We start from the raw sequence: 26,018 nt of genomic DNA on the forward strand, positions 1-26,018 counted from the left end.
AGCAAATGTTATAAGCTACCATTTTGTAGCAGGTTTCACCCATTACATTGCAAGGGGTCTGAAACTTTCTACCGGAACAAAGTCGTCCCCCTTAAGGATTGCTTTTTATTTATTTTATTTTATTTATTTTTGTTGGGGGGGGGGGGGGGGGGGGGGTTAGCCTCCACTAACAGCAACAAGCAAAACAAATCCTGTAACACCAGCATCAGGTGTGACATTCTGTTGATCACATTCAAATACACAGAGAAGCAAGGTAACCAGAATCAAAGCTGCAAATCAAATACTACAAAGCTGCAGACCTCCCCTTCTACTAATGTTGCATTCATCATCAAGCTTCTTTTTTTTTTATATATATTTACACAATAGTGTGGAGGCACTTGTTGTGCCTGTGTATGCCTACAGGAGAGGTAAGGGGTAATAACTTGCATGTTTAGCTGTGAAGCATTGCTTAAAGCGTGGCCAGCAGTGAGGTTTAGAGTATGGCTTCACAACCAATATTTAAAAAGTTCAGCAGCACCCCCTGATGGCCATGGTAGCAATGAAGGCAAAATCCACAGTAGTGTCCATCAGTGCAGTGGTTCTATGATCCACCCCTGCCGTTTTCCAAAGCAGGACATGAGGCTAGAGAGGATGATGTCTGTGCCTGAGCCATTGAGAAAAGTCGCTGGAGTTGTGAACTTTAAATCAATGCCGTTTGATCACGTCATCATCCGAGGAACTGGGGGGGCCTGTTTCCCTCACGAGAGTAAAAAACCTGCTGCTTTTCTGTGTCCTCAACACCACTTTCACCCACACATGTCACTGTCACCCTCTGGCGCTTTGTCACTCACACAAACAGAAATAGAAATAAATATGTGAAATGAGGGGTGTCCTAGAGAACGATGTGAGATGCTTGGCAACACTTTTAGACATTTTCTGTCGAACCATGACTCTGTAGAGAAAGGTAGAAAGAAACACTAAATCTGATTATTTTCAGCTCTGCAAAGGGAGTCAAAGCTGGACACTCAAGCTGTTCTTTAAGGGTTTTTCTGGAATACAGAAGTTATTTCAAAAAGTTAAATTCTGAAGCGTTTGGCAGAATCTAGAAAAGTTAAGACATTTAACTGCTTATGATTAAAGGACCGTTTTCTTTCTAGTCTCAAATGCATAATAAAACTGATGGTGGTTTCCATCCATCATTGTTTTTTATACATGCTCAATTATGCAAATGATAAATCATGAACTCAGCTCAGGCTCAAATACTGATTCATGTGTAACGCAGGCCATGTCGAGCAGATCTTAGCTGCACGTCAAAACACTGAGCATCATCAACAGCACAAGCAATCCCAAATGGAAACCCCTTGAAATGAAGAACTTAATCAAAAAGAAGACAGTTTAAAAACGTTTAATATATATATTTTATATAATGTATACTTAAACAAGACAATGTGTCTTCCAAAATTTGAGAAATAGATGGACAATAAAGGAAAACAAACAAATGACAAAAAAAGATCCTGATGTTCATTTCATGAAGCTCAAAGAGTAACCAATAGCTCTTCCAGCAATATGGAAAATAAAATTATTGCGTCAATATGAGCACTTTGAAATATGCTGCCTGGACTTTTAGTCATGTGCCGTCATAATTCAAAGTATGCAGAATTCCAACTGAAGCGAACAATACATTAGATATTTGATAAGTTAGTCTGGAAGTCTGAGGTCGGTTGTCCAGCTAATGCAGCGTTGGATTGTAAACCTGCAGACAGTTGCTCAAACATACTGAACAATGTTGATTTAAGTGCCTTGACAGAACATTAAAATAAAACAAAAAACACAAACCAAAAGGTTCTAAAACCAAAATGTGGAATCATTTTAAGCATGAACCTTCCACCAAGTCAGTCAAATTTTTTTTGGCCTCATTATAAAGACTTCACAACAAAATCAACTTGTTCTTTTAATATGGGAACACTTTAAAAAATATATTTTAAACTTACACTGTTATTACAAAGAGGAAATGAACAACGATTGGTGCCTACTTCATCAGCTAGGGTGCAAGAATTACTGAAAGGAGGACAGCAAAATGGCGGTGTACGTCTACATTGGTCTCATTTGACGGTTTGGGAACAGCTGTGGTCAAGCACTAGTCTCTAAACTGCCCCCAGCAACCCTAAATGTTTTTACTGTCTTTAATACAGAAAACCTACTTATACACCTCCAACCTGCAAACAGTGAGTCTGTCTGGACACAACATTGAAATTCTGACTGCTGCCACTATGACTAACAAATATGAAGCTTTTAAAGCAAAAGTTAGCCATGCATGAGATCCAAGATTCTATTTCTGGCTGAGTCAATTTAACATCAAGCTGGTCACAGTAATTATTAATAGTAATCATAAATTACATGCTTGTTCCCTTTGAAAAAAAAAAGAAGGCAATTCATTGTGCCGTGTAGGGTCCGCATTTTGATTTTCCAGCAACTGTTCAGAGGTTAAAAACATGCATAAAAATAAAAAAACAGACAAATGGATGGTTGGGAATCAAAATGGTTGTTCATACATTCTCCTGAAATCATATGCGCACACACATACATTCACACATCCGATCGCTCCCATTTGCTTACAAACGTGCAGTGCAAACACAGAAATGGCAACCCCCTCCCTTTCCCCCCTCTTCCCCTCAACTTCAGGAACGGTCCCACACTTGATTTGTAACAGCAAGTTCCAGAAAGAGCACTTGTTAAAAAATAAAGGGAAAAAGAAAAATCTGAAAATGCAGAAATATGGCTTTACATTTAAAACTTTTACAACTGATGAAAGAAAATTAAAAAAAAGATTTTTCCCAAAAGGTTTTCATTTTCCTAATTTTTGATTATACTAGTAAAATTCTATCAAGTACATTGTATTTGTATATGCAGTCTATGCATGAACTGGTGACTACTTGTGTGTGAAGCTGGTAGAGAGATGGTATTTGCTGGCATAACCTGGTTTTCAAAGTGTCAAGGCTTTGATGTGGTACCCAGTGTAGTGCAGCAGAGGTCCCGCAGGGAAGCCTAAAGCAAACCCTGAGAGCATGTACACAGACAAAGCTGCCAGTCTATCCACACAAACCTGCTGAGGTCAGTCATTCACAGTGTGTTTATTTCACACTTAATGATCCCCGTACTGTCTGATTTGCCAGTAAATGTGTGTGTGTGTTTCTGTGAGTTTATGTGCGTTAAAGATTGAATTAAAATGTGTCTTGTGCCAGTTTCTGTAGGTGTTGTTCAAAAATCCCCAGCAGTGCAATCGTGTATGTGGGATTGTGATAGTGTGTAAGCCTGCCTGCTTGTTCAATAGTTTGATTGATCACTCCCGGATGCTTGCAGAGTAGGAGAACTGAGGGAAGTGCTTGCGCGGATCTGAATCCTCTGCATCTAAACTGTCATCTGGAATACACAAACATAGAGAGGGGAGACAAATACATCCACAGGTTACACACAGAATGAAATATATGTAAAGCTAGTTTCACAGATGTAGATGCACTTACACTTGTCAGGGGGAGTTATCGTTATGGTTTGTGCTGTGAACTCGTCATCAAAGTAACGCGTGTCTGTCTCTGATGTGACCTGGGGCTTGAATGGTGGAATAAGCTGAAGGAAAGGAAAGGATGACTGTCACCTTACATGTAAAACATCTTATCATAAATAGAATCAGAATCAGAATCAGGGTTTATTACCAAGTACATTTACACATACAAGGAATTTGACTTGGTGTATTGGTGCTAAACAATTAACAAGGAAATAAAGCAGAACTAGCAACAACTTAAATAATACAGTATAAGAAGATATTACAATATATAAAATAGAATTTTAAAATGTCAAATATAAAAAACACAAAAGGTGTAATGTAGGAGCTGTGCAGTGGACCATGAGAAAAAAAAAATCTTAGCGTGTGTAACTACTCACAGAGTGAGCATTAATTATTTCATCCAGCACCTTACCTTCTTTTCGAGTACATCTTGCCAGTTAATGGCGGTGAAGAACTTGTGACTCATCACATCTTTGGCATCATCTGGTCCACCACCGAGCCTGAACACAAACACGCTCATCAACACCCACTTAACAGCTTACCTTCTCTTTGTGCAGGAAACTGGCAGATCGTTAGGGTCATTATAAATGTACCACAAGCGTACTCGTTGGGTTGTTCTCTGCCAACCATTATTTACCATTTTCCCACAAATGTATTTTTTCTTTTTTTTTTTGTACTGCTTCCAGGTGCTTGTGTAATAAGCCTGCAGGCAGAGCTCCATGTGCTAATATTAGCAGCTGTTTGACTCTTCTCAGAAACGGTGCTGCTAGACCAAAACAACAATTGATTATGTCCCTGTTTATGACCATTACTCTGCACCAGATCTAATCAAGAAGGAACATGGGCTTCAAATGTGTTCACTTCATTTATAGATAAAGACGGGGTGAGCAAAGCAGACACATGAAGAGCTTCATGACGTCATGTTTTCTCAGCCACACTTCATGTAAAGCTTTAGTCTTTGCTTCTGTTCGTTATCTGATTTGAATAATAAACTTTTGTTTTGCACAACATAATGAAAAAGTTGCAATAGAGCACACCGCAAAGACTGACGGCCAACCACCACGTACGCTCAGCGCATGCATGAAGGGCAGCGGTAGCTCGTTGTTATGATACGAGAATACTGTGGTGACGATTTTAACATTTTAACCATTTTTACACTTAAATACAAATTCATAGTGTTCTGTTAGGTTTCTTGCAAGGATCAAATAAAACAAGCATTTTGGCTCCTACAAATACCATTTTCACACCGCTGTCGGTGACCACTCGTATTATAGGTAGCCTACTAATCGAGAATGTCTGATAAAAAGTTGAAAATGGCGCTGGCGTTGTCAGCCCTTGGTCTTTTAGTGGAAAAAGAAAAGAAGAGGAGGAGACAAATAAGGAGAAACCACACTAAAGGGTGAAAGCATGGATACTACAGCGGCATGCTCAAGGGGCTTTAATGAACCTGTGAGGAGAGCTGGAGAGAAATGAAACATCAGAACAGCCAATCAGAGAGACTCCTCTCACCGACCGCCGATTCTACATGTTGAATTGGCCAAAAAAAGGCGGGTAGCGACGGAGCTGGACACACCGCAAAAACTAGGGTGACGACCGCTCAGCAACGGCCCACGACCTCCTTGGTGTGTCACGGCCTTTAGTTCTGAGAACTAGTGACACTTCAGCTTACTAATACAGAACTATGTTAGGTATCCTTTTTTTCTTATCTTGTGTGTCTTTCCTTATAATCCTTACATATAACAAAGTATTTCTCCTTTATTTACTAAATTAGTGCATCATTATGCAAACACAGAGCAACAACATCTGACTCCAAACCTTTGTTTTGGATCCTTTTTGAGAAGACCAGCTAGTAGGGCCTTGGCTTCAGGAGCCAGGTTCTTGGGGAAGCGAATCTCCTCCATGAGGATTAGCTCAAAGAGACGCTCGTGGTCTTGATTGTAGAAGGGCAATCTACCACACATCATCTCATACATGACCACGCCCAGTCCCCACCAGTCCACCGCCCGTCCGTAGTCGTTGTCCTCCAGCACCTGGTAGTGAAGGAATATGAGGAGTTGATTTAAAGACTCATTCAGCTCTTTGGCTGGTTCTAAATTTAAAAATGTTGTTACAGTACTTTTGGATATCACGGGTGAGTTACCTCTGGTGCCAGGTACTCCGGGGTCCCACAAAAGGTTTTCATGGTGGCACCGTCTGTGATGCCCTCTTTACACAGCCCAAAGTCTGTTATCTTTATATGGCCATCTTTGTCTAACATAAGGTTCTCCAGCTGTGCACAGAAAGATACACGAGAGTGAAATTGGTGGATAGTACAAACCTGAAACCTGGAATATGTCAGACAGCATCCTTGTGTCATTAAAGGAAGAATGTGCGACTTTTTGATCCAGTGGATGTTGCCTTTGAGCACCAGCATGAAACCAAGAGAAAACTGCTGTTTGGCTGCATCTTCGCTTTACTAAGAGGTTCCAGCAGCACACCTCTAACCCCCCTCCACTTGAGTTCACACAGTTTAGCGCAGGCAGCAGACAAAACTTGTCCTGAGCTCGAGCTGCAGTTTCCTGTGGTCTGCAGTGTTTGTGTTAGCAGGCTTCACATTGCACATGAAATGTCTAACGTGGCATCATTTTTTAACTAGTTCCTGTCTTAAACAGCTTTTTATAAGCAAGGGGAGGAGTCGGCAGTCCCGTCCATGTAAACATGATCTTAACACGACTCTGACAACAACACAGCCGGCGGGGCTCGCGCTTCTCACTCGCTGTGGACAGTCATGACTCAGAGAGACATGTACACAGAATATATAAGATTTCTGCTGTATTTATGTATAAAATGTCACACATTCTTCCTTTGAAAAAATAAACTCTACCATCAGAGAAGCGAGCACATTACCTTTAAATCCCTGTAAACCACATTGCGTGAGTGTAGGTACTCCAGTGCCGACACTATTTCTGCACCGTAGAATCTTGCTCTGTCTTCTGTGAACACTCTGTCCCTTGATAAGTGAAAGAAGAGCTGAAAAGGAAATAAAAAGGCAGACACAGAAATATTATTCATGTAACTTGAGATACTTGATTTTACAATTTTAAAAATCCTTGGTTTGAATATGTTTCTTTTGCCAGCAGAATAATTTTATTTTCTGTTTATAACAGAGAAACACCATCTGCAATTAATTCAAGAGAGAACATTTCCTCTAGATCAATGCTTCCCAAAGTGTGGGCCCCCTGGTGGGCCATGTGGGTACTGCATGTCAGCCGCTAAAAGCCCTCCACCAAGTATAAAAATCAAAGAAATATCACAATAATTATGATTTACCATGAGTTAACCCTTTAAGTGATTAGTAAGGTGTGTCATGACTATTCATGGACATAATGTTTAGTAAACTTTTGTGTCTATCTTGCCATAATATCATGTTGTCATGTCCAATAATTTACCCTAACTGAAAGTGATAGCTGTAGTCATAACTTTTATTTTATCAAGAACGTAATAGGTGTTGAAACAAGAAATTACCCGTACCTACCAGAAAGAGGAAAACCTACAATGTCATATTGTTGGAAACAGCCCCTTATACATTGACAGGATATGAATATCCATGATATACCTCATCTTTAATGTATAACCCATGGAGGCATAATGTTACACAAAGTTGTTTCAACCCTGAGCCCGCATCAGCGGTAAGAACAGAGGCATCACAGGGACAGGAGAGTGGCAACATAAAACGTCTGATTGTGCCGTGCGGAACAGTGCTGTGTGTGCATGTTTGAGTGTGTGTATGTGAAGTGTCCTGGGACACTAATATTAAGACAGTAGATATTCAATGTCAAAGTAAAAAGGAGTACCAACGGTGGAGCTTCTCGTAAAAGTTAAAGGGGCTACTGATGAGTAAGGTTGAATGTTTCTGGATGCATGTCTACAATCATTTGGAAAATATTTAAAATTATGGGGTATTTCTTAAATGTTTTGTAAGATTTTTTTTTGATTTCGTAGTTTTTATTAAGTTAGACAAAACTTTTTCGATCGCTCCACCATGTGACCGTCTGATCTGGATGCTTCTAAATAATATGAGAGTTGGATTCACAAGCCCAGGAAGCTTCCATGCCTGTTTTTGGCCATCTTAACCAAAACATGACTGTTGTGAAATATTCCTTAAGTAAATATTTAAAATAATAATGAATTACTTGCAGCTACAATAAGCAATCATCTTTAAAAAAAACATACCAGGTATATAAACACATTTGAAAACCAGGTGAGAAGATAAACTTACCTCTCCTCCATTTGCATACTCCATTACAAAGCATAGTCGATCATGCGTTTGAAATGCATATTTAAGCGTCTGTTGGGGGTAGAGCAAAAACAACAGTGATTGCATTAAACTGTTAAAGTTGGAAAGCAAACACTTAAATGCAAGGCAACTCACTGTTAAAAAGGGATGCCGCGTATTTTGGAGAACTCTGCTTTCTGTCACCGTGTGTGCCACCTCATCCTAGAGCAATACACAAACACATCACACATTTGGTACATGTCACACCATTAGATTTCAATACTGTCAAATATAAGTCACTATTTCACTTTCATGTGTTTTAGGGCCCTATGAAATCACTTTGGATTTGTTTTATTTTTTTACCGGCCTAAATAAGAAATTGTGTTTTTGTTTTACATACATTTGTTTCAGCATATTTAACTGAGGTATAATGGTGTTATATTCTGTTGGATCAGATGACAGATTTAAGTCATGGGTCATATAAAGAACACCCCCCTGCCTCTGTATTTTTTAGAAACGGTGGTAGTGCGCAGGTCACCCCTGCTACCCGCTGAAGCCATCCCTGCATTACATTATAAACTCATAATAAAAATTCATATTTCCATCTCTTTTTTTTCTCGCTGTAGCTTTGACAAAGTGGAATACTTAACATAAGCAGACTTTTCATTTAGCAGATGTTTCTGTATGAGTGAAAAGTAGAGCGTGCATTATCTTCAGTGTTTGGATATCTGCTGGCGCTGCTCTGTGTGGATGAGTTCTGTGGGATAAATTACGTTATGAACGTTAAGTTACAGACCATAAAGACTCGACCTGTGAGTGTTTGTGTGTCAGTAAGTACATGCGGTGCTCCTGCATGCAGACAGCACAGGAGCTGAGTTACAGCAAATGTGCTTTATAAAAAAAACACTTAGATTGGTAGGAAAAACGCAGATTATTTCACAAGTTTTACATATCTCACCCACATTTCAGCAAATGATGTGAAATTCAGCATTTTACAGTTGATTCCATTTTCATTATGGAATTATGTGACTTTGTCTGTGTTCTCCGCATCGCAGGAATCTTAGGGCCCTTGTGTTTACTACTTACTTTGGCAATGATGACTTCTTTGCGGAGGATTTTCATGGCATAGTACATCCCTGTTGCCTTCTCCTTCACTAGGATCACCTTACCGAATGTCCCTTTGCCCAGCAGCTTCAGGTAGTCAAAATCACTCATCGTCTGTCGGATCAAAAGTAAAAAAAAAAAAAAAAAGACTTTACAAAAGGTGAATACATTTACCAGTGCACTCACACCAGAGTCAGCTTTTGCCAAGGTTTAATAATAATAATAATTTATCCTTTATTAATCCCCCGAGAGGAAATTCAAAAATCAAGTTTCTTGAAGAAGGCACGTACACTACAGCTGAGAGTGCTAATGGGACTATATCCACTGTCCTATCTCTCCAAAAAAAAGATTATTTCTCAATCTATGTGAACAACATTTTGATTCTGCATTGTGCTGTCCTAACTAATGTTGGTGGTGCACTGCTTAAGATGTATTCTAACACACATGTAATCTCTTTTGTGAGACATACCACAGAGAACTGAGCCTTAAACTTCATAGCTAAAAATTAAAGCATAAAAGTGAACTCTTCTACTTGTTCTAAATTATTCCCATTTTCAGTCTTACTCATCAGCTTGGTCTCTTTTCGTTAACGTCAAAAAACAGATTATTATATGTAGACTTTCTTTATTGTAATTCAAAGCACTTCACTCCTTGTTTGACATGACGAGGTCAGCAGATAATGGAAAATTAGAGCCAGTAAAATCACTTGAAGTCAATGTGTATGATTCAAAATACCAACAAATCCCTTCCAATCATTTAAAGGTTGCTTCACATTAAAAAAAAAAAAAAGCTTAGAGAAAGATGCTTAAAGTTCGATCAATAAAGATAAGCTCGACTGGACAAACACAGCAAACACTAAGAGGCCAGGCACTGCCATTGCAAACACTGACCACTTTTGAGCGGGATTTGGACACAGCAATCTCCATCTCCTCTGCCCCGCTGCTGTCACTTGGTGAGCCAAATTTAATCTCCATTGGCTCCTCGTTCTGATGCTGACTCTTTAGGCCGTTTGCCACAGCCTGGATCGATCGCATCCATTCCTCCCTGACACAGAAAAACAAAACACTCATTGCCTTTATCAAATCTAGAAAAAGACATGTCTACCTAACTCTGAATCTATTATTCTCATCTAAGTGTTTTATTAAACTTAATGTATTCAGACAGATGTTATAGAAGTTTAGCCAAAAACACATCTTACAGGGAAGACAGTAGTATGCAAGCTTAGCTTAGAATGGAGAGGATAATCCGGGGGCTGCCTGCTTGGATTTGGTACTTGGCAGAACCAAAAAATAAACAAATGATTGCATGGGTCGAAGCTGAATAAATCACATCCAATCTGGCAATGAATCCAGTCTCCAGCATTTGGTTTATCTACCTCTAAAAAAAACTGCTCTTGTTAAGGTACATTGTCTGTTTCGTTTGGTGATGTTAAGATTTTTTTGCCAAAATGACATAATGGGTTTTGCTACTCTGAAACACCATACAATAATAAACTAATAATGTTAAACAGGAGTGAATGGAACATAGGTTTAAGTAGCCGCCCGTCACACTCATAACCACATTGGTTCAGTTTGGGCAGGATAACAAGATTCAGCTTTTTTATGTTGTTTAGGTGTTTCAGTGTAGACAGAAAACATTTGGAAAACAGATATTTTAACATGCAATTTTACATTTCATATGTACTGACATAATCCCATAACAATGACCATTTCTTACATCAAAGCAGAATATACAACATGAATTAACCCATTGGAATGAATCAATTCAACAATTTTACCTTTCCTCATTACTGTCTACGTGGAAGGTGCGCTCAATAACAGAAGTCCATTGCAGGCAACGAATGACAAATGTGTTGGGCCTGGGTCGCTCTGTCTTCATCAGCTGGCATTCTACAAGGCATACACACATGAGTTAATACTGAATGAATGAATGAAACCTTTATTGCCCCTAGGGGAATTTGCCTTGCACAGAGAGCTAAAAAACACAATACAAACAAAAATTTACAGGACAGCACATAACAACACATAAAAACACACTAAAGCATCACATGATTCAATGAGGGATTTCAGCAAGTTAAATAAAGTGCAGAGTGCCGAGTTCGTCCTGTATAATCAGTTCTTATTAAGCAGCTGAATACTGCGCGGTACAAAGGATGTAATGTCTCTTTTAGTCCTCATCCTGGGCATTCTGTACCTGTGCCCTGAATTCAAGATTTCATACTCTGACCAAAGGGGGTGCAGAGGGTCAGCTGTAATCTTGATGGCTAAATACAGTGTGTGTGAAGAGTCGACTATTACAATAAAAGATATGAATCATTTGTTAGAGCTTTAATGCTGTGTTCTGTCAAGATGTGCTGCCTTCTGGAAACATGCTACCATAGCACAAAACGATAACAGAAGCAATCAGTTTCCCCATATTAAATAATGCTTCAAGAACATAATAATGTCATATTAATGCACTACTCTCAGTGGCAAATTCATTATCAGAGTATGGGGGGGACGTTTTGGTACTAAGACTTCAGGGGAAGCGTATCTGGATGGACAATAATCTCTTATCAAATGCATGGTAGCACATCTCGATGGGTAGCAATACTCGATAAAACAACAATTTTCTGCCAAAAAAGAAAAACTGACCAGCAACTGAGAAGTTGTTTAATGGTGGGAGGTTGACGTCACTGGACACTTCAGGCTTTTCTTTGTAGCCAATGAAAGAGCCATCACTCTTTAAGATGAAGTAACGAGGCCGCCATGTTTTAATGTATTCACCTAGAACAGAGACAGATACAGTTGACAGACATGGTGCAAGTACTAAGAACTCAAATTCAAGATTTAAATCCAGACCATCGCTTCAATTTACTCTAAGATGATGGAAAATGAATACAAAGGGTCTCCTTACCTCTCTTTTGAAGCCATCCCTCTCTCACAACACTGACTTCATTCATACTGGGGCAGAACACTCTCTGGGTTGGGAATGGGCTGCAGACAAGCTGGTTGAAATTGTGCACAGTGTTTCTATTGAGCAAGTGCCTTACAGGGGCTCAAATAAAACCTTTAAAGTGTAATACCTGGAAAAAATAAAACAGATAAGCACACGGTTAATGCAGAATTTGGGTGTCAGGCTGCCAATACATTTTCAAATCAAAGCTTGATAAAGCCAGTTATAGCAGTTAGAAACCAAGGATACTGTTATGTGCATACTGAATTTTTATAACTCAGGCTAGGGTTATATTGTACACTGTATTTCCTTTTGGAAGTTAAACAAACACTAGGATATAAATGTCATTATTATGTATATAAATTTGTCCTGAGGGAAGTAAACTTTCAGTAAGTGACGTGGAAGTTACAACATAAAGCAAAGGCAATTTCTCAAAACAAGGGACATTTTCTGCAAAGTGCTCTTGATGCTTATCTCTGTGTTGTCACCATAGCACTCTGTTCGGGTAAATTCTTCACCTTCTGAGGCTGTTCTGTTGCCTTGAAACACAACTCCACAACAAAGAAAACTGCTGAAATCTGCACGTCTGCTCACCGCCTTATCTTACAGTCTCACACTTATGACAGCTACACAAGCTCCATGTTAATAAACAAGACACAACTTCATGAAATACCCAGGTGTTCAATGTTTAGATATATATATATGTATAAAAAAAAATATTTTGGGGAGAAAATGCTCCAAATATCTGCATTTTGTAATGTAATATCCACCCACAGGTCCTGCAGAGTGCTGGTGGAAAGGCCTTGGTGATTCAGGGTCAGCACTGAATCAACAGCTTATGTTAGATAATAGGTTTAACAGAATTTCAGAGTATTTCAGTGAAAGTGAAGGGATTTGATATTACAGTACATACAGTCACCGGAACACAAAGACTGTTTGAACTGCTTTGTTTACTAAGTTAAAAACAGATAAGGCTTCCGACGACTTCGGACTTTTTTTATGGTGCATCCCCGGTTGTTCATGCCCCCGCACATAACGCAACTATTTCACATATTTTGGGTAATTGCGTCTTGCTTTTTGGTATCATAAAATCAATAACGAAGACATTTCACTGGAAACTGTTGGCCAGTTAAATGATCAATAATCTTTACAAACAGGACAATAACATCTAGCACACTGGAGTTAATCATTAACATAAAGACTTTACAAGGCCTCTCGGTTAAGTCAGTTAAATATATTTAATTGATGACGACTAAGCACAAGCACACTTTACGTAACATTAACATAAACATTAACATTAACGACATCCTGATCCTTTCAGCTAGCTAGCGGAGGTAAAGTCAACAAACGTTACCTTTCGACTCCAAGGCAGGCTGTGAGCTTTTCCTACAATAAATTCACACTGAACAAGTATATATAACTCTATAGATCTAAAGCTAATGGTTGGTTAGGCTTGCGGCGCCTCTGACAGCAGTGAGGACACTGACCATAATCACAAGGCAGCTAGCAACAATAGCTTTAAAGCTAACAACTAGTTAGCATGTCCGTTAGCAACTTGCGATAGTTCTCCTCGTTACGCCGGTTGTTCTTACCTAAAACAAACAGCTGTCGGTTCTTAAAGAGGCATATAGTTCCCAAAGAAAAGGCTTCCACTAGATATCTCTCGGAGCTTGTGTGTACTGATCTCTGTCAGTGAGCACACAGCTTGTTTTCTTCTCTCACAACAACAGGAGACGGCAGCGGCGTGTTGGTCTGCAGCAGAGGTTCACTGAGACAATATGCGAGTCAGAGGGACAATGGTCAACTTAATTCAAACTTAACAGATAGTAGTGTTTTATATCACAGATAATTTCCCAATCCTGGCCAGAGAAAACAGTCTCTTCGTATATTTAATGCGGTCAGTCGCCTGCTTAGCGTGGTAGCCCTCCTCTCCAGACAGACACTACAGCAGCCTCTCAGACGGAAGTGACGTAGGACGGTAGAGCGGGTCCACTGCACCTGAACATCAAGTACCATACTGTAAACGTAACCTCACACGACTGAGGGACATAACATGACTAAAGTATAAATAAATACATTTTAGAGAAAAGAGAAATGCATACAATAATGTATAAATAAATGCAACAATTCATATAAAAATAAATAAATATATTCATATATTTATTGTGTCCATGTTGTACAAGGAAAAGTAAATATGTAAATTAAGTGGGCCGTCCTAACATTACTGAAGTAGGATTGGTCAATTTTGAAAAACAGACAGAAGCAAATTTACATATATACTCTATATATATACTCTCTATATATACTCTTACGACCTGGACACAGAAATAAATAGATGTGTAAATGTAAAAATACGGAAATAAATTAATAACTCAATTAATGTGGAAATGTATGCATTGATACATATATAACTGTAGAAATACGCTAATAAATGAATAAATACAATATATACAATATATATAATATACAGTAAAAATATATAAATAGCCTTTTTCATTAACAAAGTGTATTTATTATTTATTCATTGATGTATTGTTTTCAGCATTTATTTATTTATACATTATTGTATGCATTTCTCCTAACATTTATTTATTTATACTTAATCATTTTCTGTCCCTCATACACATGACTGGACAGAGCAGTAATTAAATTGTCTCAGAAATACGCAGGAAATAACCCCCTCCCATAGGGCATAATTCTATTAAAATCCTTTCCCCATATTTTCCAACCCCTTTCTTACAAACTAATTTTTTTTAAATGTGTAATTCTAAAAATAATTGTTCAACTGACTACAATGTTGTGTCTAAATCAGGAGCGTTTAAAAAAGAGGCAGATGCACATGTAACAAATGTTTTTTTTTTTAATCAAATATCATATACAAAAATGAATCCTCCTTGTATGCATTGTGTCCTAAATATTTTTTGTCAAGGAGCTTTACTTTGTTGTCTTTGTTGCTTTCTTTGCAGGTAGCGAGCACGGGCATCGTTGACAGTAGTTTCATTGTTTCTCCTCTCCAACTTCTTCATGACATCCTCGGTAGAAACCTCTGAAAAATAAATACTTATATGTAATCTATTAGACTGTTATAATGACACAGCTAAACCACTTTTGTACTACTCAACAACACCGTTTTCACCTTCGATCATTTCAAGCATGGTCAAAGCTCAGCTACCTGCAAACACTTTTAACTAAAAAGTTGTATAAAATTGCCATTTTTTATAGAAACTTAATGTATTACTCTGATAACCTGATTGTCTTTTGGCTGCTACCCTGCTCTCCCATTGTTTCATCTCGTCATCCGTCACTTCTTCTCTTGCCACATTGCTCAGCTCATAGACATCCACCTCATGGAGTTTAGGTAATAAGTCCTTCACCCACTCATATCGAATAGGACAAACCGTCCTGATGTAAACACGTGAGGTCACCAGCACATCATGAAAGACGACCCAGTTGAGCTCATCCTCCTGGTCAAACAGCTTCAAGCAACAAGGGAGATGGATAAAAAAAACAACACATATATTAGCATTACACCCATTGGGTCTTCCATTAAACTAAGTTGAATTGATACATTTATTTTAAATGTATTTAAAAAACAACTTACTGCTGATGATGGATGAATGTGGACCATGGATCCGTGGCCATCCATTGTGCAAAAAACCTTGCCAACAGATCTATGTTGGGTAAAAAAGTAAATAACTTAAAAAAGTAACAAATGGAGTCTTTTTGACATTTTGATCATTTAAATCCTACTTGGTTATACCTTCTGGCAACATTGGTGAAGTATCCTGTGCACAGGCATCGCCTCAAGAGTTCACTCTTGTTGCCATCAAATGTTTCAACTGGGAAATCTCTCTTCTACAAGAGACGAAGAAGCAAACAATCAAAAATACAATCATGCATTATCACAGAAGTGTGGTGCCAAACAGAATGACTGAGTAACATATGACGGAGCATGTACCTGTTGGAGGCGAAGGAGGATCTCTCTGAGCTGAGTCTCCACACTGAAAGCTGACTTCAGAGCCCTCCAGTGGATCCAATTGTCTTTACACCAGCCTGAGGGTCTGTCACTGCAGAATGCAATAAAGGCCTACACTTCATGCTGGCTGGGATAGTTTCATCATGCTGTATCAAGTTTTAGACTAACACTGACGTTTGATTTCAAACACAAAAATAAATAAATTGTTTGTTGCACAATGAATCAGTTAAACTGTTTACCTGGATTTACATGCATGAAACACACTGAGGAGAGTGGCAAAGTCGTTCATGCTGCCAGTCCTGGAAGCCAGTGCTCTGTGCTTTTTATCTGCCTCTTTCTGCTTGTCAGGGTGGCCTACAAGTTGGAAGAGATCAGTCAAAGCAGTGTGAGTTCAAGGCTTAAGTCTTCACACGACAATTTAGCACTTCTCTAAATATACCAAGCTGCTTCAACTTCAACTCATTTTGTTCCCAAAGGTGGGGCGATTCGTTTTTGCTGACCTGGTCGGATAAAAATGTTCTCCACTGACAGCATGGCCGCCACAGGGAGAAGCAAGTCCTGACAGCCGAGAGAGGCAGCTTTGAGCAAGGCCCTGGTAAGGCCTGGTTGCAGGGGGAACTCTACCATCAGCTCCCCAAGGTGGGTCACTCTACCTGTCCTAGAGCCCAAACACAGGAAAGTTAAAGAGGTACACAGAGCATTAAACCAAAAGGTTGATTCATCTGAGCAGGTACAACTGCTTACCTGTCGATGGCATCAAATTGGTAGAGCTGTTTTAACGCCTCAAGAATAAACCTTTCTTCTGGACAGTCAAGGTAAGGGAACCTAATATAAAAACATCAACCCATTATTATACAAAGGGAAGAGAACATGTATAACTAATGATGTATAAGAGTGCACATACACACAGAATGAATATTTAGTACCTAATGACATCATGAACGCCCAGACACTTGAGTGTGAGTATCACTGCAGTTAAACTTGTCCTTTGGATTTCTGGAACTGTATACTCGGGCATGCTCTTCTCCCAGAATTCCTTGTTGTAGATGCGAAAGCATTTCCCAGCTGAGGTTCTTCCAGCTCGACCTGCTCTCTGCTGAGCCTCGCTCCTTAAAACAAAATTAAAAACACCCCAAAATCCTTTTTAGCAGCTGCTTTCTTAATGGCACGTGTAAGGAAGATAGTTACTCAAACAAACATATTCTTATAGGTATAAAATGACAACATTATTATACAAAAAACTCACTTTGAAATAGGCACCACCTCCAAGATATCCATGCCCACCCTTGAATTGTGGTTGAGCTGCTTCACAAACCCACTGTCCACAATGTACCTTTTTTGGGATTCAGATTTATACAATTATTACAGTAACTAGACTTTGGTGAATTGGTTTGATACTTCAGTGACGACAAGCGCCTCTCACTTTATGCCATCGATGGTGAGGGATGTTGCTGCAATGTTAGTGGCCACCACACACTTCCTTATCCTTGGAGGCGGAGGCTGGAAGATCTGCCTCTGTTGATCTGTGATGAGAAAAAAAAAAAAGGAATAAAAGTTTATTATTTCACAGCATTTGTGTTTTCTTCTGCAACACCATCAGAAAGAAAGAAGTCTAAAATAATAAGGGGTAAGATCTAGACCAGCTCTTTTTGTAAAGTGTCTTGAGATATTTGTTAGGAATTGGCACTATAGAAATAAAGATTGATTGCTTGATTGATTGAAAAAAGAAACAACTATATTCAACTTCACAAAGACCAAAGTGAAACAGGTGTTGTATATTTATATTTTTACCAGTGGGCATGGATCCATAAAGTGGCAAAATGAGAAGTCCATCGACTGTTTGGTCCTGAACATCGTAGCGGTAATCAATCGACTCAGCTTTCTCATACAACAAGTCACAAGCTCGCTCAATCTCTGATTGTCCTGTCAAACATATAAAACTGATGTTTAAATATTTCAGGGTTAAGATTGGTTTGGGATGTTATAGCTCCATAATTAAGACTTACCTGTCAAAAACACAAGAATGTCCCCCGCCATTTCACTTGTGTGCACATCAAAGGCTATTTTGACTACCTAAGAAGTACACAAGATCAAATTAAATGAATGCGGAAAAATGCTGCAAGCAACAACTAATTAAAACTTGATTGATCAATGCAGAATGTAAAGTTATGATGTGATGTCAAGTGCTTTCTTTCTGTAAATATGCCAGAGAAATAACTCAAAGTAAAAGACTTAGTACCTCTTTTATGTAACCAGTGCTCTCTGTGTCTTTTGGTCCTACAGCTGAACCAAATGTGCAGGTAACCGGATAAGTCCTCCCAGGAATTTGAAAGACTGGACAGTCACTTAGGAAGGCTGAAAGTTTATCTGTTTCTAAGGTGGCTGACATCACCACCACCTTCAGAGGGAAAGATCGGCCCCTGGTGGACTTGGCAGAATCAGAGAAGACTTTTTTCAATAAACCTAGGAGAATATCCTGTAAAAACAAAAAAATAATACAGAGAGGATGAAAAGAGTGACCACTTCAAAAACATTGGTATTCATCTTATCATGCAAAATCAAACATTGGTAAAATGTGAACAATACTGGATAAATGTCATATATTGACTGACCGTATTGAGGCTGCGCTCGTGGACTTCATCCAAGATTACAACACTGTACTTGGACAGGAAAGGATCTGCCAGGATCTCTCTAAGCAAACAGCCATCTGTCATGTACTTCACCACTGTGTCCTGGCTCAAACAAAGTCAGAACTTTAAACTATTGAACATAAACAACAAACACATTATATCACTGGAGTTGTCTTTGTCTTTCACCTGTGATGTGCAGTCGTCGAAGCGTACTTGGTAGCCAACCTCTCTGCCCAGAGTGCACTTCATCTCTTGGGCTACTCTCTGGGCCACAGTGATGGCAGCCACACGGCGGGGCTGGGTAACGCCAATTGTGCCATCTTTACTAACACCTACAACGAGCAGACCAAGTAATACATATGAAAAGGGTTTGATCTGTAGCTACACAAGACGAAACTGTTGAAACAATTTACCCAATCATATTAGAAACAGCACCAGCCTCAACTTATTTAAAAAACAAACCATTCATTTCCTGCTTGGCCAATTAACCAATGCGCCATCATAATCTTTCTCTGCCATAAGAGCTTATTTTACTTCTTCTTCTACCTCTTCTTTAATTTGTCTCTTTCTTGTTTTGCTTTCTTTTACACCTTATTGAGTATGTGTTCTTGTTAGCTTTATTGTTTTTGCTTGGACTACATTAATAATATGTCTCTGTGTTACATGTTTCTCTTTAGGAGGGCCACTCGCTCCTCCACCACATTTATTTCAAAATGTATATTTTGTTAATAAACTAATCATTATGTACTGTCTGTTTTTCCATTGATCTATTATGTTTATGGTTTTTTGTGTGAAATAAATAAAAACTCTATCAGGACGGAGCCGCTGTTGCATTGGAAAGCAAATAGACTTATTTTAACCCCAAAACAATTAACATGTTTTGATTGATATGTTTATTATCCACCACTTTAACTTCATTATTAACAGTGAAGAACAGCACTTACCAGCTTCGTGCAGGTACTGAGGAAGTTGAGTGGTTTTCCCGCTGCCAGTCTCACCGGTGACAACTAGAAAAGTGCTGTCTTTTACAGCTTGAATGAGTTTGGCTTTATGCTTATATATAGGCAGATATTTGGACTCAGACATCATTCACCACTCGGACTAGCCGTACCATCAGATTTCACTGTGAGGAGCTAAACATACATAATGCACTGCTGTGACAGTCACGCAGCACACGGTTTAGTCCTTTTGTATGCCCACAGACAATAATCTGTTCTATAAAATACTTAAAAATAACTTCTTTCTTATCTCCTTTCTTGAACACGACACGCTCAAACAATGACTTCCGCAAACTGAACCTTCCTTTGTTTTCATTGGTCGATTGCGGGCACGTGACCAAAGACCGTCTTTCACAATAAGTCTGGCTGTATTTTTTAAGGCAAGCTTTATTAACACTGTCTAGTGTCAAGCCAAAAGCGTAACATTAAAATGACCACAACAAGCGCGTTGATTCGTTTACTATAAGTCTAGTAATTATGTTAAAAGAAACTAAGTCCTTGAAGTGAAAGTTTTTCATGCACATAGGAGGACTGGATGGACTTTGTAAAGTCCAGCATGTAGCCTACCAGTTGGTAGCCTATAAGTAATTTATATAGGGGCTATAGGGGTGATAATTCACATCTAGGGTACTGTCAAGGTCCAGTGATAAAGGCACAGAAAGAAGCAGTCAGGGGCCACAGACAGGCCCTTAAAGACAGCGTGTGTATAGTTTCACTCTCAGCAAATCAACTATGCAGTGTAGAATAGATTTATAAATCCTACTTCACGTCAGTATTTCAGCATTATTTAGTTAAAGATTAAGTGCAAAAACAAAACAAAAAATAGTCAAGAGTTATAAATTACTAACTTGAAGCATAGGCTCACCTATAGTGAAATATGAAAAACTACCATCACACTTTTTATCAGAAATGTTCAAACCAAAATAACCAGCTGTAGGAAATGTGACAGTGTTTTATATTGTCAACTAATGGTAATAGCGATGGAACAATGGAATGACCGAGTTAGTACTGATTGACACTTTATGCATACTCTGCCAATAGTGTATGGATGTGTGTGAGTGAAAGGCTGGTTTGAGACATGTAGTGTAAGCATGTTTCGAGTGGTCAGAAGAAAAGCGTTGAGTAGCTGTTTATCATATCTCACTTTTATTAGGAAGCTTTCCCTGACCTCTCATCATCTAAATGAGACCTATCCTGAGAAAGAGAACCACTAGTTATCAGTCTTTGCCAATCCAACTAATCCTAGCTTTATTAGATGTCATGACTTTATTTACTGAGACAGAAATAGATTTTTTTCTAAAGGAACCAGTATCTCTTGGGGAAAGGCTTTAGGTTTTTATAGGGCAGCTGTTTCAATACCCAATTTAACATAATTCCATTCAGACTGAACTGTGGATTTGGATAATCTTTATTGTCCCTGAGGGGCAATTTGGACTCTGAATCCCTGAAGGGGGGCTACTGAAACTTGTATCATTCCACATTGAATTGATTTTTAAAAGATCCTCGAGTTGCCAACTATGAAAATGATAACATGTGTGCACATTCATGGCCATGACAGTAAGTAATGCATTTATTTTTGTTACAAATTATGGAAAGTTGCTTCCCTAATATAGCTGTCAAGTTCTTGGTGTTTTACAGTAGATAAAGCAGAGGTCCACCAGAGACCACACTATAAAGAATCCTCTGTCCAGACGATGGTGTGATCCATCTTGATTTACGCCTTCCTGAAAAAGTTAAGAAACAAGATGAGAGCCATTGTTCACAGTTCTATATACAAAATGTTTCTATCCATTTACACAAGTCAGCATAAGTATTTCATGCTGCAGCTCCACATACCACTGCTGCAGGACTGGGAGCAACCTGGTCCTTTACATATCTCTATGTCACAGTGGAAATATACCTGTACGGGAACATCCTGTTTGTAAAAAAATAAAAATTAAAAAAGAATACAAAGGTTCAAAACCAGCAAAGCACAAGCATATAACATTATTTTTTGTATTATTATATGTATTTGTGTCATTGTTTTGAATTTCTCTTACATACCAAGCTTTTAAACATTAAGGTCTTCACAAATGAGAACATCTTGACGACAAACCATTTATGAAGAGAGGCATATTTCCGCTCCTTACTGGAAACAACTGGCAACACAACAGTCTTGTGGCTGTCACCACTGAAAGGACATCTGGTTTTGTTCAAAAAGACACGTTTCATTAATCAGTGTACAGGTAAGTTGGTTACATGATCTTTGTATGTAAAGATTGTCTTTTACTTTCATGTGAGCTCACCCTTTAACAAGTAGGTTCCATCTTTGTGGGTCGAGTGGGTTTTCAGTCGGAGTCGCCCAGCAGTCCTTCAGCACCAGCACCAAATCCTTGTCTTCATGTTTGAGCACAAATACCTCTACATACACAGGCAACCCCAGCTTAGTCACTGGAGGGTGACGAGACGAATAAAAAGACAGATAATTGGAATCTGTGGATTTTACAAAAAGGGGAAATAAAGATATTTGACATAGTTTGATTTGAAGAATATTTGGGGGAATTTAAACGTACATAAAGATACACTAACTTACATGGACAGTAAAAGTACAGATCAAATGAAAATATAAAAGAAACAAAAATAAGCTTGACCTTTGGCAAACCTCATCTCGGCCCTCAGTGTCCCCTCACTCTTCAGTGTTGAGAGGTCCTTGGATGTTTCTCCCTGAACATTGAAGTCCAGCTGGGCAGTTTGGGACAGCATGAAGCTACAATGCACAGTAAGACTACAAAATAAAATGTAATGAGTCCCATTTCCTTCAAATGGAGGTGACAAATTAAGTTTGAGTTTCTTACTTGAATGGAGAGTTATGAAATATAGAGCCTTTCTTCCATTGTTGTTTCACCTCCATGTTGACTGAGTAGGTTATAACCCCAGCGCCTGTCTACAAGACACAACCAAAGCAGTTTTATTACCCCCCCCCCCCCAAAATAAATACCACCTGATCTGACTAACAACTGTGCCTAAGTGGTCATGTATTAACATTTACCATGGACTGTGCACCACAATCAGTGAATGGAAATCTGAAGGTGACAGCTTCCTTGGATCTTTTATGGGGTTTACAATTTGCACTTTGGCTGGACGGGATCCAAACTGTGTCCAGGTCCAGAGGGGGGACTGTGGCATTCCTAGGAATCTTAACTTCAAACCCATCTTTGTTGCAGAAAGCATTTCTTGATACCAGTGGGTACTCATGTTTGTTCATCTCTGGGGAGAACACATTAAGAATCATTGATTAAACTTTAGTTTGAAATATAATGTTATGTTATTAATCTGCACACTTAACAGTTACCGTCTTTAATTTTCCTCTCACAGATGACAGGTATTGTCTTGGCAATTTCAAGTCTACCCTTGTAAGCCATGACGACAACAGTCAGCTTTGTGAAATCATTCTAAAGGAGAAATTGGTTAAAAAGAAGATTAAAGGAAAATATGTAAAATAACTTAGTAGATATTTCTTTTGTGAAATCATCAGACACACAAGCTCAAGTGACTTGTCAGCTTACTTGTCTTTTCACAAAACATCCGTGGGAAGCAGCTGTTAAGATAATGAAAGTTTCAGTTTCTCCCAGAACGTAGAGGCATTGTTTTGCTACAGCAAGGGCTTGGTAATATCCACCGTGTTCATCTATGTGAAATGTGGACACAAACAAGAGCACAACTGAAACTATTGAAAGCAATGTGTCATCATCAATAAATAAAAAGTTCTGTGAGTCCATCTTACCTTGAACATAAATGGTGAAAGGAAGATCAGCAAATTGTTTCTTCGATATGAAAACAGACATGTATCCGTCATGACAAGTCGAAGAACTGCTGTTGATAATGTAATGAGGTGTTGCATGAAGTTGTTTAGAAACCGCATGGGCTTCACATTGCACGAGGAGGAGTGATGATGAAGTAAATGTCAACAAAATGAAGAATATAGTATAGGACACCATCCTTGGATATTGGGACCAGGTGGAGCAGCTGCTTCTTATTTGACTTAATTGGTGCAACCTCTCACTCAAAACTCACGACTCATTCTGAAGGTCCAGTGTTTTAATCAGTCAGTGTCTGCTGCCTTCTTAAAGTTTGTATTCTCTTCCTGTGCCTTCCTGTGCCTTCATGTGCCTTCATGTGTTTCTTCACATTGCTCAGAAGATGCAGGTGAACAAGAAGCTTAAACTCTCTGTATTTTTACTCATGAACTGTTGAGGAACAAAATGCTTGTATTTCATCTGCAGGTCAATCTGAGAGTTTGGTCTTATTACATCAGCTTGCAGATTCATTGTTTAAAATGATTGGCACAAAAACACATCTGACATACAAGAGCTCATTTGACACAGACTACTTCTTGATTGGTTGATCTTATTTGTGTTTTTTAATCTTTATTTTGTTCCCCCAAGCATCCATCACATATAGTCTAATACAATATACAGGCAGAAAAATGAAATTATGTGACATAAAAAATACAAAAAAGGACAAGAATTATGTTCAAACTATTTACGTCAATCAGCATTTAGTAACCTTCACTCTGAAACCATACACACATCTACTTAAAGGTCCAATATGTGAGATATTGTCTGAATTAAATCATTAAATGACCTTATTATATCATCAGACATTGAGGAAACATGCAATATGTAATACCTGTTGGTTAGCCAGGCATGAAAGCAGGCAAGAGAACTGGTTCAGATAGAAGTGATTCTACCTGACCTAAAACAACTGAAACATGGTAAAACTAGGATCAATATTGGAGATGCTTTTGAAAAATGGAGAGAGGTTAGAACGCAGAAAGGTTTCAAGAAAGACAGATGCAGAGCTGGCTAAACACTGACGCTTCATTGTCAGTGATATGTGCACACTAACTCTAGGGAGGAAGGGGCGGAGAGAGACAGCTCTCTACAATGTTTTGAATTTGGACTGCAGTACCAATTTTAAAGACTAGGTGTCAAAGTTACATTCTTCCTTTGTGCTCTACATTTGTTGGAGCTGGTCTGTGCTCCTGTTGTAAATCGGGTTTTGGTATTCACTCTCTGTGAAGGAAACAGCAGAAGTGAGAGTCATACAGGGCAAAGTATCACATTGTCCTTAGATAATACATATTCATTCAGAACTCACTTGCTTTAGCTCTCTTCTTCCTCCCATCCGCTGCAAATGAATGACAGCAGTCAATAACTTTTCACTTTTTGTACTTCATAACTGCTATTTGTTCTAACAGGCAGATCAATATTTCTGACAGATAATGTGAGACAGATTAAATTGAAATACCTCTGTTTTGGTTCTCTGCCTGAGCTGCTTGTTGCCTGCTGATTTCACCCTGGTTGGCTGTGAATAACAATAATTGAGTGAAATTGATGAATGATGAAATGGTAGAACAAGAACATAATCAAAAAGGTTGTATTACCATAATAATGCCGACCGAGGCTTGAATTTCTTAATCTGTTGATGAGATCTGGAGATGAAAGAAATTAATGCGTTACTCTAGTTTTTCACGACAGTATGACAGGTGTCACCAGTACTGCATTAATTCTTCTGAATATTAGGCACCTGTATGGAATCTCAGTTTTGTCCTCTGACTTTCCATCCTTACAAATCTGAACTGATTTGTCTCACTTGTGCTTTGGCCGGGTTGAGAAGTGTCAGGATCAGGCTGAACTGCCGGGAGATTGAACTGATTTCTGCTGCGGTCACCTTGTTGGTTGGCTGGGTCTTGGTCATCATTTTCTGGTATTCAAAAAGGATAAATTTATTAAGTATTTACGCAGACATGTGTGATATTAAAGGTGGGATATAGTGTAATTTTCTTTGTCACTTCATGAATAAACAGACAGAAAAAAAATGATCAGAAGGAAGAGCTTTTAAAAACGCACCATAAACAAGGCTATCATCGTATGCTCCTGTAGAAAAAGAAAATACAGTATGTACATGACACATGAATAAAATCCTTTATTTGTTGAACTGTTTTCACATTTTAGTGAGTGTTTTGTATGGTGACAGATTACCTTTCTGATGATCAACATTTGGCACTCTGCCTGTTTCTGCTGGAGCATTAGAACCTGTGTAGCGTTGAATAAAGATTTGGAAGTAGTAGTTGGACTTGAGAAAATATGATGGAAATATGATGTTTAATTTTGTGACCAAAGTTAACTCAGAGGATAAATAACATTGTGAAGCATCTCTTTGACTCACATGATTTTTCTGTCTATAAGATATAATGTAAAAACTTATTTCAAAAAGATTTAGAGTTGTACCTAACAGGTGGATTTTGTTTAACCTTAAACAGACACATGTCTATAGTGTCGTTTCTTCTGCAGTCCAATCACTAATATAGCAGATGAATATTAATAATGATATAATAAGAGTCTGTTTTGGATTTAATTTTGATCTAACTGCCAGAATTTTTGTTTTCCAGCCTATATGAAAATAAGTTCTTTGATAAGTTGTGAGATATATTATTTTCTGTTTACACTCCTTTAACTCACTGAGGGTTATTACAGCAAGCATTCTTGTAATTGATGTCTATATACATTCTATTAGCCAGTGCATGGCATATTTCTTT

The 26,018-nt window shown here is 38.5% G+C and overlaps 4 protein-coding genes across 8 annotated transcripts in view; all 4 read right to left on the minus strand.

Annotated features, from left to right (window-relative positions):
* Window positions 1–1,368: 1,368 nt before the first annotated feature.
* Window positions 1,369–13,806, minus strand: akt2 (v-akt murine thymoma viral oncogene homolog 2). Its single transcript, XM_061045851.1, has 14 exons — window positions 13,427–13,806; window positions 11,796–11,964; window positions 11,534–11,665; window positions 10,678–10,789; window positions 9,791–9,944; window positions 8,883–9,014; window positions 7,953–8,018; window positions 7,800–7,868; window positions 6,428–6,550; window positions 5,682–5,810; window positions 5,357–5,571; window positions 3,954–4,041; window positions 3,501–3,603; window positions 1,369–3,399 (listed from the first exon to the last, which is right to left on the minus strand). The coding sequence occupies exons 2-14, from the start codon at window positions 11,839–11,841 to the stop codon at window positions 3,320–3,322; spliced, it is 1,449 nt and encodes a 482-aa protein (XP_060901834.1). The 5' UTR covers window positions 11,842–11,964; window positions 13,427–13,806; the 3' UTR covers window positions 1,369–3,319.
* Window positions 13,807–14,638: 832 nt separating this feature from the next.
* On the minus strand, window positions 14,639–19,739 carry dhx40 (DEAH (Asp-Glu-Ala-His) box polypeptide 40). The gene is made up of 17 exons (XM_061045852.1): window positions 19,385–19,739; window positions 18,627–18,772; window positions 18,423–18,542; window positions 18,050–18,286; window positions 17,817–17,883; window positions 17,602–17,733; window positions 17,234–17,333; window positions 17,057–17,143; window positions 16,737–16,919; window positions 16,555–16,635; window positions 16,311–16,468; window positions 16,050–16,164; window positions 15,793–15,901; window positions 15,595–15,689; window positions 15,436–15,505; window positions 15,082–15,310; window positions 14,639–14,880 (listed from the first exon to the last, which is right to left on the minus strand). Exons 1-17 carry the CDS (start codon window positions 19,527–19,529, stop codon window positions 14,759–14,761), a joined length of 2,196 nt encoding a protein of 731 aa, XP_060901835.1. The 5' UTR covers window positions 19,530–19,739; the 3' UTR covers window positions 14,639–14,758.
* Window positions 19,740–20,984: 1,245 nt separating this feature from the next.
* On the minus strand, window positions 20,985–23,497 carry LOC132980006 (zona pellucida sperm-binding protein 4-like). 2 transcript variants are annotated; one of them, XM_061045855.1, is made up of 10 exons: window positions 23,202–23,497; window positions 22,984–23,015; window positions 22,770–22,869; window positions 22,467–22,684; window positions 22,273–22,361; window positions 22,069–22,202; window positions 21,724–21,910; window positions 21,482–21,620; window positions 21,275–21,353; window positions 20,985–21,162 (listed from the first exon to the last, which is right to left on the minus strand). In XM_061045855.1, exons 1-10 carry the CDS (start codon window positions 23,413–23,415, stop codon window positions 21,071–21,073), a joined length of 1,284 nt encoding a protein of 427 aa, XP_060901838.1. In that variant the 5' UTR covers window positions 23,416–23,497; the 3' UTR covers window positions 20,985–21,070. The 2 variants fall into 2 exon arrangements, with proteins under 2 accessions (XP_060901838.1, XP_060901837.1); XM_061045854.1 differs by having other exon boundaries at window positions 22,984–23,105; window positions 23,202–23,493.
* Window positions 23,498–23,814: 317 nt separating this feature from the next.
* The window catches only part of LOC132980007 (uncharacterized), an 11,407-nt gene continuing 9,203 nt past the window's right edge, over window positions 23,815–26,018 (minus strand). For 3 of the 4 annotated variants that reach the window (XM_061045858.1, XM_061045856.1, XM_061045857.1), the window contains 7 exons: window positions 25,462–25,515; window positions 25,330–25,356; window positions 25,007–25,183; window positions 24,864–24,911; window positions 24,728–24,784; window positions 24,578–24,607; window positions 23,815–24,492 (listed from right to left, as the gene is read on the minus strand). In XM_061045858.1, coding sequence (XP_060901841.1) covers window positions 24,434–24,492; window positions 24,578–24,607; window positions 24,728–24,784; window positions 24,864–24,911; window positions 25,007–25,183; window positions 25,330–25,356; window positions 25,462–25,515 — 452 coding nt within the window. In that variant the 3' untranslated portion in view covers window positions 23,815–24,433. Of the gene's footprint in view, window positions 24,493–24,577; window positions 24,671–24,710; window positions 24,785–24,863; window positions 24,912–25,006; window positions 25,184–25,329; window positions 25,357–25,461; window positions 25,516–26,018 lie in introns of those variants that run through there. The other variant, XM_061045859.1, reaches the window with a different exon arrangement.

Source organism: Labrus mixtus, chromosome 9 (genome assembly GCF_963584025.1).
Source record: "Labrus mixtus chromosome 9, fLabMix1.1, whole genome shotgun sequence".
Taxonomy (NCBI): Eukaryota; Metazoa; Chordata; class Actinopteri; order Labriformes; family Labridae; genus Labrus; species Labrus mixtus.